Below are 13,369 nucleotides of genomic sequence, written 5' to 3' on the forward strand. Positions count from 1 at the left end.
TAGACAGCCAAGTACAAGTAGGTGGCTTCCAGACAGCCTTAACAGAGTGTTGCTTCATCACACACAGCTTGGCTCAACCCAGGTGCAGTGTGAAAATGTATGCAGTTATAAGAAAGAAAAAAAAAAAATTTCAAATCAAATTTATTGACATGTCATTTTTAACATCATAACAACATCACCATAATCAGATAGAAAAGCAAAACCAAACCGAAACAGAGGAATGTGTCACAATTAGAGCATGGAGTTTTTGTCAATGCAAATAGTTAAAAAAAAACAAAAGAAAAAAAAACAACATTTTTGTTTTTAAAATTAATGGCCAGATTAGGGCTGGATTAGAAGAAATTACATTTACAAGACCCCTTCAACAACCCAACACCACAAGTGAGTGTTATCAATGATTTACGAAGGCAAACAGTTGCTCATCATACATCACACACCCCTCTAAAACAGTGACTGTCAGAGTTTTTCAGCAAGTTTGGACACCATCCAGCACTTAACGGTTTAACACAGCAAATTCCGTTTCCATTGAAATGGTGCAAGCATCCCAATAATGTTCAGTATGGCATGGTGATCACAAATAAAAATTAATGAACTCTCCTTCCCTTAGGAAGATTCTCAATACTCTCAATACTAATTCCAATACCAAAACTATAACAACAAATACAACTAAAGCCTGATTTTAGTATACATTTCAACATTCTCTTGGTAAGATTTAATACAGCTCAGCCATGTTGTTAAACTATTAAGGCTTCACAAATCGTTCTAATCTAGTGCTATACCTGCCCAATCACTGACTAAATAAAGGGCCTGTGACAAGCAGAACTGTGTCGATAAACGGATGTCTCAATCTCTCCATGCACGGAATGTGAAGTTTTCCATAAAATGATGGACGCATAGGCAACATTGTGAATACATGTCAGCAAAAAAGCATATCCCAGTAACATTCATCATTTATATTGATGCAATGGTTAAAAAAATATAAATTAAACAATCATTCTATAAAACTATATACATCTCTTATCACATTCTTGCCAAAACACTTTTCAATACTGAAAAGTCAAAGACCCTTTGCAATGTTTTGGTAGCCCAAAATTAGAATATAAGGGAAACTGGAGGATGATATGCTGTCATTTGGTTGTACTTCTGTAAGGCAGTCAGTGCAACAAAAAGTAGAACATAAACTATGAAACTCAACATCAAGGTGGCTTAAAGTCCCGCTCCCCAGTGACCTCATCAATTTTTGCTAAACACACCTCACAAGCAAATAATTGGTTTAAAGTAGCTAAGTTACATTTTACATGTGAGCCTTGCACTTCAACCTCACAAAACCCCGTGTCACATGAATTTGACATGAGAGAAAGAAAATAATTTCTAACTAGCACACATTACTGGCTGTGGTGACCAAGAGGTCATCATGAATAACAAGGGAACTGGTGGGTAAGCAGGATGCTGCAGTCCTCTGACTGCCTTGAAAGGTTTGTGAAGCTAATTGTACATCCGTTTTGGAGATGACCCATTTATAAAAAGGTGAAAAAAAAAATCAGTCAGGTCATGACGTAAGTGGAGTCAGTCTTTGGAGTGGTCAAACACTGAACCCTGCTGGCACATTTTGGCTATGTTTTCTGTACTCCTTCATAGTAAGCCATCATGCTCAAAGCTGGAGGGCAGGAGAGAGAAGGAAAAGGGAGAGAACTTGATTCCAGTCCCACTGTAGAATTTATTCTGAAACTCCACCCTAAAAAAGAAACAAACAGTGGCCATAAATATAGTATTGCTGTAATCCAAAGCACATTTGTTAAGTATTCTACCCCGTCAATGACATGAGTAGTGTATATGGGACATATGGGAGTATCTTACCAGTGCAGCCTTAGGGCATGAAGGAAGGCAGACAGCCCCTCCATTACCAGGAGGATGGACACAGTGAGAACAGCAAACAGGCCAAACACTGGCACCAGGAATATAATCCCAAGACTGGTGTCCATTCGCAGCCCCACTCGCATCACCATCGCCCACAGCACCTCTGACAGCTCTGTGGAAGCAGAGACAAGAACGTATTGTATGAACATATGTATGAAACGTAATGTTCTGTTTATTTGTCTTTGTGTCTTTTGTTTTTCTGTATTTTATTATTATCTCTGCTTTCTTTCACTATTTTTTGGGGGGTGAGGATTTTCTCGTATACAGCACCATGTAACGTTGGTTTTGAAAGGAGCTATTTAAATAAAGTTTACTTGTTTACTTTTACCTAATACTGAGAGACAGATTGATCTCAGGTCTGTCACTGGTGTAAATTAGTTCACCTTTGTCTACACTCCATTAAATGTCACAGGTCATGACAATGTTTCCAACATGGTTTGACTTGGTTTGGCACCGTTGTCAAGAGATTAATGGTTCACTTGGGCCTATTCATTCTTGGTTTATTTAAAGCTCATAAGTCTGCCTTTTCTCCTCTCATTTTGAGAAATGAGGATGATTTTGTTAAAGGAATAGTTCACCCAAAAATTCAGTCATTATCTAATCTAATCACCCCCATGCCAGCTGAAACACGGGTGAAGTTTGTTAGTCCATATAACACTCCCGGAGCTTCCCAGCACAACTCTGTAGCAGCCTTCTCCAAAACAAACTAAGTCTTTGAGGACCGATCTTTAGAGTTCCAAAAGTAACAAAAACAATCCAAGTCTTCTGATGACATACGATCGCTCTGTGAGTGGAAAAAAATGAAATTTTATCCATTATTTCATGCAAATCGAGTCTTCCTCCATTATATTTAGCTTCCACATTACCAAACCCAGCGAGGCCATTGTGGCCACACAAGGTTTGTGTGTGCAACAGCGTGCGACCTCCTCCTTGTGAGATTTGGTAATGCAGAAGCTAAATGCAATGGGGAAAGACTCGATTTGCATTAATGGATACATTTTTTTTTTCACTCACAGAGCGATTATATGCCGTTAGAAGACTTGGATTATGCTGCACGAGCTGTGTGGCAACATATTAAAGAGGAAAGAGGACAAGTAACCTGTAACTGAAATTGAAGTGGCTCTTTGAACTGGTGAAACCCTCCATGCATGCTTCATTAGGCTACTCTGAAGTAATTTTTTATTAACTTATTCATCCCATCAAAATGTGCCAATGCGGATTTGAAGGAGAGAGAACTTATCTGTGTGCGCTTAGCTGCTTGTGTTATGCGGCACACCATCATACTCACGGGCATGTGCCAGGCTCAGAGCCCAGAGCCTCAGGTAGGAGGCCGTGTTGGAGATGCACCCCAAGCAATACTCTATAGTGTGGATGGACTGGTGCAGGAACTCATCTGCAAAGTCAAACTACCACAACAACAAAAACAAAACTCAACACAATTGACTCATATGGGAATTTAAGGTTAGTGGGGTGACTGTCCAGTTGTGTTGCGGTGCTGACCTCCTCTGTCTGGTGCTCTCTGCTGGTGGAGAGCTCACTGTGACTGCTGCCCTCCTCCATGTCATGAGCCCTCATAAGGGAGAGCTCCTCCTCACTGCTGCGTCGCACACGCTCATACCCCTGAGGGCAGAGAGAGCCACACCACGACTTATTACAACCACAGAACAAATATTTGGAGAGATGTTACACACTTACACACACATAAACAGGGACGCACAAGTGCACACACACACAAACCCTCACCCTGTACATTCCTAGGCGATGGCTTCCGTTGTGAAGCCAATAAAGGTAGACCGGTTTCCCCAGCAGTAAGACAGGCACTGAGAGCACAGCAATGACCACAAGAAATACCTGCAGGCCAGTCTGGGGGCAAAACACAACTTTGCATAACTTTGTTTGTTATGGACTCGTACGTACAACAGTATGACCACTGTAGTAGGAATGGAGCCTTACATTAGCATCTCACCTGTCCTGGGTAGAGGGCCTGCACCTCATCACCTTGCATGAGGAACATGTTTATAAAGTGGATGAGGATACTAGGGGCCAGTCTGGAGTCCTGAGCAGTGAAGGCCAGCCACTTGTAGAGTATCATGAACACCAGGTAGCCAAAGAGACACAGCAGGAACAGGAGCTCAGGAAGAAATACCAAGTACAGGTTGTACTTCTTCCTAAAGTGCCTGTGTTTGTTGACACAATTAAAGCAGGGTTGAGAGGAAAATACCCAATTATATGACATCTATTTAAAGGGATATCAACTTAAATGAAAACACGGTTACTTACAAGTGGTTAAAAACACTGAGGATGACTCCAAAGCTCATGTGTATGATGCCCAGTATCACTGACATCTTCATCTTATAGGAGTTTAGAAATGTAAGGCGGTTGGATGCCAGGTTCCAGATCTTCACAATGGAAGAGACGAGATAACATACATTATACCATGGGAAGTTTCAAGCAAACAATCTGATTGGTCAATTCCAGCAATATTGTTAATTCTCATAAAGCATGGCTAGCTGTGCTTTATTGGTTGCTTTAGCCCCGTCCAGATGGCAGTATTACTAGAGGAGGTCTGGTAATATAGTTTTTTACCAGAATTGGATCAGTGCTTTCAATCCCGTGCTGATCGTTGTTTGTGAGTGCACTTCCCCATGGGAGTAATGGTTACCAGGCAAATAACCTACTGTTTTTCAGCAAACTCCCATGTCCTTTGTCAATTGTAAAGCTGTCTGGATCGATGGTATGTTGTTCATGAATTACAAATACTTTGCATGGTAGCTGTATTTTGGAATCTGATGGAATCAGGTATTTATGGGAGTAATAAAGTAATACATATACACCATCCGGATTGTTCATTAATACATTGTCCTGCAATGCTAATCCCATCCGGACAGGGGGACAGGGCTTATGCCATCTCTTGTGGTAACCAAGGAGTTAGTTCGCGATCTTTCTTGTTTTCTCCTGTTTTTTCATTCTTATGTATGCACATAAGCCTCTTTAAAGGAAACTTTTCACAGTGCACATGTATTGGTAACAACAGACATAATACACTTGAGGATGTTCTTTACTGTGAGTATGGGTACAATTCAATAGGTGCGAAGCTCAACCTCTTGGCTATCATTGCTATAATGAGAAACAATTAGAAAATCTCCACATATGATGCATCACATCATGAATCATGTCAGGCATTGTGACTTTTCTTCTTGAGGTACTGCTACTCACCGGGTCGATTCCCAGAGGGTACGGCCCAAGGAAAACCCCCGGAACATTTGGATCCAGAGTAAGGAAACGATTAGCACTGATATCATTATCCCTGTTAGGTACAGCAAAACCAACAAAGCATGGTGAGTTTATGTCATTTCCAAAACTACTCATTTGGCTAGACATGGCTCTATCTTCAAAAGATTCTCATCAAATGGCATTCCATGAAAACGAACAACTACAAAACTGTAAAAACAATACTTTTGCACTTTTGCCTGCTGAAGTGTTTTGATTGTTACAATAAAATCTCTGTGGTTATGAAGTACTCACGTCCACACATGGTTGTACATGGCACTGACATTCCAGCCAGAACCAAAGATGTTAAGGGACTTTGAGAAACAGTCATTGTATATAAGGCCAGTGTACATGGAGAACAGGCCCATCATCAGGATGATGTAGCGGCCCTCAAAGAATGTGTTCCAGATCTGCACATACACATCAGATCACTCAGTTAACACTTTACTAGACCTTTACCAGGGATTTGCATATTACTTATAAAGTTTGTGAATAACATTTATGTAAAAAAACAGTTTTGGAATACTTATTCACCTCATTCCTGGTGCGTTTCAGTTTGCGGTTGTTCTCGTACAACACCATCCAGAAAGCAAATAGAGCCATGATAATACCATGACCCAGGTCCCCAAACATCACAGCAAACAGGAATGGGAAAGTGATGATTGTGTAAGGAGCTGAAGAATGAATGGCAGAAAAATCAATACACCACATAACATAATATTATAATAACAACAACAACAACAACAACTATATTTATCAAGCACTTTTCAAAACAAAGTTACAAAGTGCTTCACAGAGACAATGAAGTAAAACTGAGGTAATAACATCTGGCAAAAGGACAGAAAATAAAAGGCAAAAAAAGTCAGAACTAATGAAAGTCAGTATAAGTCAAAATAACACAACAAGAAGAAAAGCAGAGCTAGGAGACACAGTAAGAAATAAGAACAATAGAAACACAACAGGAAAGTGGAATAAAACTATTATAAAAAGTTTTTTTCTATAAAAAAGGTAAGCAGGGATGTAAAAGATGACACAGGCTCAGCTAGCTGGAGTTCCTTGGGCAGGCTGTTCCAAAGCATAGACCTCATTAAGAAAAAACTAACAGTAAGATCTTAAAATCAATTTAAAAATCTACAAGAAGCCATTGCAGGGAAGCTAGAATTTGGGTAATATGGTCCCACCTCCTAGTCATGGTTAAAAGTCTGGCTACAGCCTTTTGCACCAGTTGCAGGCGGTTGAAGGAGCTCTTGGTTAGACAGGAGTAGAGGGAGTTACAGTATTCAAGGCGCAATTATATAAAGGCATGGGTTACCTTTTCAAGATCGGCCAAGGAGTGGCATGGTCTAATTTGGGGTTTTAATTTTGGTTTTTAGCTGTATGAACCATGACTGAACAACCCTCTTTACTTCAGTCAAAAACAAAGCTCATCAAATACTCACTTCCTTAACAAAGGCTGACAGGTTACCAAGATGGAGACCGGGGGCCAAAAAGAATAACCTCATATTGTTAGTCATTCAGTTAGAAGACATTTTGGGACATCAAGCACTTAAAATCCAGCAGGCAATCCTTCAGGGTGTTTATGCTACTCAAGTTATTAGGAGTATTAGATACATATGTTGTCCTCGCATCCTTGACTGCTCTCTGAATCTGCTCTCTGTTTTTTTTATGATGTCCAAATTGATTTGTAGTTTGTTGGCTTTCCATTTTTGATTTGGCTTGTCTACATTTTGTCTTTAGAGCCCCGTCTATGGACTTCTGATGATGCATGCACATGCACACACACAGAGGAAAAAAAAAAGAGAAAGAGAAAGGATCCCACTAACCTGGGTTAACCTCTCTGTAGTTGCCTACTCCATAGGCGTCCACAATGTTCTGGAAGCCAGAGGTAAATTTGTTGGTCCTTATGAGGGTGGGGGGAGTGTCGCTGCTGGGGATACGATTGACAAAAGAAGGAACTGTTGCTCCACTTTTCCTCTGAAATAACAATGTTACAAAATGTCGTCATGTTACTTTAAACTACCATCAATGAAATAATATCTCCATGTATTTGCATGCAAATCCAAAAGCATGAGCAGGTTTTTGGTATGAATAGCAAGAAAAAGATACCCTCACACTGGGTTAAAGCTCCCTTTGTGGTTAAAGCTCCCTTTGTGGGTTATTCAGCAATTTTGGCCTGATGTATCCATGAAAAAGACCAATTGTGGTCAAAGTAATGCTGAATAAACCACTATGGAAACAGTAAATCCTGTGTGTGTGCCTTTTTTATTTTTTTTAAGGCTCATCCTCTGTAGCTCACAGACTGAATGAACAGCGGCCTTATAGTGCCCCTAACAAGTAATGTAATTAACAGAATTTCTTTGGGTTCATAAAGAAGTGAGGTCCCACATGACATATGACTTGTCAGATCAACACAGCTAAAGAGGACAAGATAAAAATCAATGCCCGATACTTGTTTCTATAATAACAATACCCCAGTTCATGAAGCAGTTGCAAACGAACTATGATGGCTGATAAACAAATAGAGACACCAGCAGTGGAGCCAAAGTGAAAAGTAGAACCATGCTGATTAAGAGTTTCCTCACCGATCCATCTTCCAGTGCCCTCCGCAAGGTGGGAAGGTCATTGACAGGACACCACACCTCAGCGATCAGACACTTGTTAGTGACATCAAAACTACACAGGTTGAGGATATAGTAGATTGCCTTCATCTTCTTGACCTGAAGGACCCAGGTGTAGACTGACTCCGAGGCCTTGTTCAGGACCTGCCTCAGGTAGTCCTCTGTCCTATGGAGTACCTGGGAACCGTAAGGGTCAAACAGAGCCTTAGTCTGCTATCTCACATCAAGAGACATTCAAATCCATTCAAAACGGATAAGAAATTGAACAGTTTATATGATTAGATAGGGAATATTAACAGAGGAGATAAATAAAACTTTACATTGTCAATAGGAAGAATGAATGTGTGTGTGTGTGTGTGTGTGTGTGTGTATGTGTGTGTGTGTGTGTGTGTAAGAGAGGGAGGGGGACAGACAAAGAGAGAGGGCAAAAGAGAGAAACAGTCCAGGAAGGGGAGAGGATGAAAAAAAAAACCATGAGAGTAAGAGAGGAAAAAGCAGGCTTGCTTTCAGCTGAGGCCTCGTGTTGATCATGTGCTGCAGGAGGTTAATGCAATTCTGTTTCTCAGTTAGGGTGGGATAAAACCACCCAGCGATTCATGGAGTAATGGCCCAGACAACAACTCAACTGACCCTACAGGACTGCCAGCACTGGCTCCCAAAATAGAAGCATGAGTTAATCTTTGAAAAACAACTGCCATTTAATTGTTTTGTTTTAGTTTTTTGTTCTCTGACCACAAAAAAATAAGAAAAATCATCACTGGTTAGAAGGTGCTTCATCGAACACAATATTTTCCACAGGCAAAAAAGCAAAACCTAGATATCTAAGCAGCTTATATTTTAACTGGCTGATGATGGCAAAGACATTTACAAGTAAACCTTTAGATGGTGAACAATACACTGACCTGACTAAAACACGCTCAGCTAGTTTTTCTGTCACCAATTAAGTATATACATAACCAGAACCGTTCAAAAATCCAACACATACCGTGTGAAGGTCCTGAATGCGAGTTTTAAGTCCCTCCACAACATCATTCCTCTCCTCATTGTTACTGGGATATGGATACAAGTGACAGTGGTAGCTGGGGGGGGGGATACAAATGTGTTATTCAAAATTAATAATAATAAAATTAAAAAACAAACAACAAATAAAACACAGACATCAGCCCTTTTCAAGTGTGACCACAGGATGAAGTAGCTTGAAAACATTACCAGTCACAGATTTTCTTGACTTTCTGGCCGATTTGCTCTCCCCAGTAAGAGATCAGGAACACCACACTTTTAGTAGGCTCACCCTGCACACAGAAAAGAACAGGAAGTGTCATATACCTACACTATGACACTCCACACTTTGTGCAGCTGTTCCATTGATAATAAATAAAATGGTGTTATGGGCCCTGGTTAAGTTTCCAAGGTATGGGTACATTTTCTGGTTTAAAACTGTTAGTTCTATGGAAAAAAAGCATAAAGTCAGCCTTCTGTTCAGTGTCACTGAAGCAGCTCCATGAAATGACTTCACAGATTACAGGCAGATTGTTTCTTTGAGTTCTAGCTTTGGCACAAAGTTGTACATGGTCACAAATATTGACTGAATCCACCTTAAAACTTCTGTTTTAGGGTGGATTTTCCTGTTAAACAATACACTCACCAACTCGACAGGCACCTGAGGCGCCAGCCAGATCCCATAAAATGAATAATTTCTTCACTTAGTCACGTTTTTTGTGTTATACTACAAATGTATCAGTCATACTCTTTCTACTACTTTCTTCCTCCTATTATATATGCCTGTGCTGTGTAAAGGTGATGTCCATACATCCCAGTTGATCAGTCATAGCCCTGGATAGTGGCTACCTGTCTGTCTTTTGGTGGAAATGGATTACTGGTGTCACAATATCAATGGACAGGAATTGCAGCACTCAGTGTTTCTTAAAACAGTAATAGGACAGACTTTATTAAACATGTATTCAGTTTCAGTTTTGCTCTGGTTAGACTTGCTCTGCTTTCCTTTCTCTTATCGGTGATGTTGCTGTACAACATTCTCTCTCTGATGTTTCTTGGCAATCTCCATAAATGTCCCTACACATTAATCAGATGTTTGTTTGAACCAAAGCAGTATGAAGTGGCAGCCATTTCGGCAACACAAGCAATAAAGAAATCAAAATGTAGATAGCAAACTGGCTTTGTCATTTACCAAAAAAAAAGGACTTGAGGTATTGATCCCTTGTGGTATAGAGTCTTGGACTGGCTTTGGACTTAACTGTCAACTTGTATAGTATACCTATCAACCAAATTAAAATGTTAAAAGGACTGAACAGTAAGTCCAAACTAAAACCAACAATGTAAAACTAAACTAAATCTAAGCTAAAACTCTGTGAAACTAATCTTAATCAAAACAATGTGTCTTGTCACACTTTGCAGAGCTGAATCCAATCATGCAGAATCATTACAGGTTTCAGTGTATTTCCTGATATATTGCATTGTAGACCTTATATCTAGATAACAACCTGACTGATGAGGTTAGATTCACAATACTACAGTCGAAATACTGAGCAGGTTCTCTTGTTATGTAATTCATGCAGATGTTTATTTTGCCTTCCTTGCCGATATTTTAATTTCACACTGTAATGCAGGGATCTGACAACAACAGCATTTTAACACTGAGTGATTAAGTTAGACTCAAGGAACCTACCGTGTCAGGGTCTTCCAGATACTCCTCGACCTCTGAGTAGCTGAGGATGGTGAAGCCTTTACATACTCTCCACAGCATCCGCTCAAAGGCCTCTATCTTCATCCTCTGAATCAGCCCAGAGATGAAGCTGTGGGAGAGAGGGAGGGAAACAATCAGAAATAGACCAACAAGTGCGCCTACTGTCACATCTAAAATAAACCAGACTACATGAGTCCAAACAATAACATAAATCTGATGCTGATATAGGTTGCAGAATATAGTCCCTCACCCCAGTTTGGCTCCAAGCCTTTGCATGCTGTTGTAGTCCATCACTGTGTCCTTTTCCAAGAAGGGAAACTCCTCGTACTGTACTTGTAGAGGCTCGCGCTGTCGACACAGGTAGGATAAAAAAAGGAAAAGACATATTTCAAAATCAGAGCCAAAGTACAAATTCTGTCCGGTAGCACAGCACCTTGATACATAAGATAGGCCCAATTAATCAATGTATTTGAATATGATCTCAGCTCTATGGCTGACAAATGACTAAAACGATTAATCGATTATCAAACTTATAATCCATTTATTTTCTGTCAATCGCCCAATCGTTTCAGCACCAGCCCAGGTGTAGAAGAGTGAAATGTGTCACTTACGGCTCCCATGGCTGCGTGCCACCACACCAAGATAACACATACAGACAATTCCCTGCTAGATAATTAAGCCGACAGTGGAAACTCTAAAAGGTGGCAGGTTATGTAAAGGATCGAGCTATGCTGTAGGACGACACTAACCTCGGCATTTCGCTGTACAAAGTTGCGTGTGATGCGCAGCATGTGTGTGTACTCTGTCAGCTCCAGGAGATTCTTCTGCAGCTTCTCTTTGTTCCTGGTGACTTCACTCAACTCCACTTCCAGCCTCTGCAGCTGCTCCTGCACACACAAAGACCACAGAGGTGACCATACGCTCAACACAGATAAACTCTGCCATAATTTGTGAGGTTTGCAATTGACAGCATGAGAGAGGGCGCATTACAACAATCTGAGATAAGCAAATTCACATTTTTAATTAAATCTACCAGTTTTAAGCAAACTGGAGTAGAACAAAGTAAAATACAACATGCTACATAGAGCGGTGTTTGCTTTACATTAATTTAGCTGCGAATTACTGACATAAAGAGTACAAATTCAGAAACAATAAGTGATAAGACATGAGCAGGTAGCCAACCATTATAGCCATGACATGCTTGGGCAAAGGAGCAATTGGGTTCACATCTCCTTCTGGCAGTGGGATGTCCGCTTTCTTTATTTCCCTCAAAAGATATCCTGTAAGAAATACAGAGCAAAACTGTCTTAGACACAAAGGCAATCTTTTCTCTTGCCTATGAAACACGAAAACAGTCAAGTGTTTCCAAAACACACTGCAAGCCATTGTATAGTAACACTTGATTGAAGCAAGTGTTTCAAAAAGTCCTGTCTCTTTGCTTACTCTAATAAAAGAACAGGGTTTAGTTGAACCAGGGATAGGGTTTCGTTGAACCTAATCTATAACCAGACAACATTTCTTAAGACTCAAAGGTCACTGTCTCTCAATTCAATGTGGAACTCCTGCATTCCTCTGAGAATGCCTTGTCCAGCTTCATTTATCCCTTCTTTGCCGCTAGAATCACATCACAACTTGCTCATTCTCCTTTCTTTGGGGCCAGAATTTAACCTCCTGCCAATGGCCTCCAATTACATTCCTGCTTCCTTGAATACTGCTCATTGGATAGACAGGGAACCTTACTGTAAAGAGCACTTAAAGTAAATATATGAAAAAACTTCAATATGATTATTATGCATATTTTTACATAATCACAGATCAATACATCCTTACCAAGGATCCTCTCCATCTCTTCGCATCTTTTGATCTCACTGACAAATTTTCGCTGGAATGAGTTGACAGTGGGATTGAGCTGAAACAGGAGCAAGAGATACATTCAGACAAGAATGGACTGATTGAGAATCAATGTCTTCATCATCACTGTCTTTAACTTCATAACATGACCTCAAGTACCAATTTACAGGGCAAAGCATCATAAACCATCAGTGGAGTCAATCACTCTGCTTTCTGTACAAGAAAAAGTGGTACAACTAACTTATCTATTCCGATAAGGTAAACGTCAATGACAAAGGGTGTCGAAGCTCAGATGATATGTACGTTAACATACACACGCGGTTTAATGCCTAGACTCGCGTTAGTGGTCGACGTGTTTGTACTTTGGCTGTTAGCTAACTCAACAGTAAGTGAAAGTTTGCATCATACCGTCAGCTGCTAAAGAGATAGCAACCGGTCATGTGGAACTTACATCTCTGAATTCAACAAGTCCCATTTCTCCAAGTTCACTGATACAGTCGTATGCTGATCCAGCCTGTAGAAACAGTTGGGCCAAACACATTTCCTCACTTCGGAGCAGCGAGCCCATTTTGACAGCTCGCTCCGATATTCCTCTTCAGCCGATGGGTACGCTAATATCAGCAAGCTAGCTAGCTGGCTGGCTGCAATTACTTTTCACGTTACGCCAACGTTAGGCAATCACGGGCCCTTATTAACATTTTCCATAACTTCTGCTTTGTTTATGCCCGTCTGATACGAATTAAATTGACTTGCTCTACGCTGACGTTAACGTTAGCTAACGTTATAGCAAAGGCTGAGCCTGCTAGCTAGTAACTATAAGCTAGCCGGCGAGCGCCGTCTTGTTGTTGATCCCAGGGTGAAAAGCTTATTCCTTGAGAGTTTAAACCATATCAGTTAAGTTATTCAGAAGTAGCGCTAACGTTGGACACTCCAAACTGTAGATGTTTTAACTCCTTTCATAGTTAGGTTTTCGCAGACAGCTCACAATGTCGACAATACTCCACGTCAC

The 13,369-nt window shown here is 40.5% G+C and overlaps 1 protein-coding gene across 5 annotated transcripts; it reads right to left on the reverse strand.

Annotated features, from left to right (window-relative positions):
* Nucleotides 1-124: 124 nt before the first annotated feature.
* On the reverse strand, nt 125-13,369 carry LOC139655631 (V-type proton ATPase 116 kDa subunit a 2-like). Of its 5 annotated transcripts, none has more exons than XM_071533077.1 (20): nt 12,812-13,369; nt 12,340-12,418; nt 11,692-11,789; nt 11,259-11,396; nt 10,760-10,857; nt 10,492-10,618; nt 9,015-9,097; nt 8,791-8,884; nt 7,770-7,982; nt 7,011-7,161; nt 5,722-5,861; nt 5,443-5,597; nt 5,134-5,224; nt 4,198-4,316; nt 3,884-4,094; nt 3,661-3,780; nt 3,418-3,537; nt 3,206-3,323; nt 1,858-2,029; nt 125-1,735 (listed from the first exon to the last, which is right to left on the reverse strand). In XM_071533077.1, the coding sequence occupies exons 1-20, from the start codon at nt 12,926-12,928 to the stop codon at nt 1,633-1,635; spliced, it is 2,547 nt and encodes an 848-aa protein (XP_071389178.1). In that variant the 5' UTR covers nt 12,929-13,369; the 3' UTR covers nt 125-1,632. The 5 variants fall into 5 exon arrangements, with proteins under 5 accessions (XP_071389178.1, XP_071389182.1, XP_071389181.1 ...); XM_071533081.1 differs by having other exon boundaries at nt 3,655-3,780; XM_071533080.1 differs by having other exon boundaries at nt 3,649-3,780.

This window comes from Centroberyx affinis, unplaced genomic scaffold, assembly GCF_046629955.1.
Source record: "Centroberyx affinis isolate AG114_WGS23_722 - 3 ecotype Tasmania unplaced genomic scaffold, CSIRO-AGI_Caff_v1 ptg002319l_1, whole genome shotgun sequence".
Lineage (NCBI taxonomy): Eukaryota > Metazoa > Chordata > Actinopteri > Beryciformes > Berycidae > Centroberyx > Centroberyx affinis.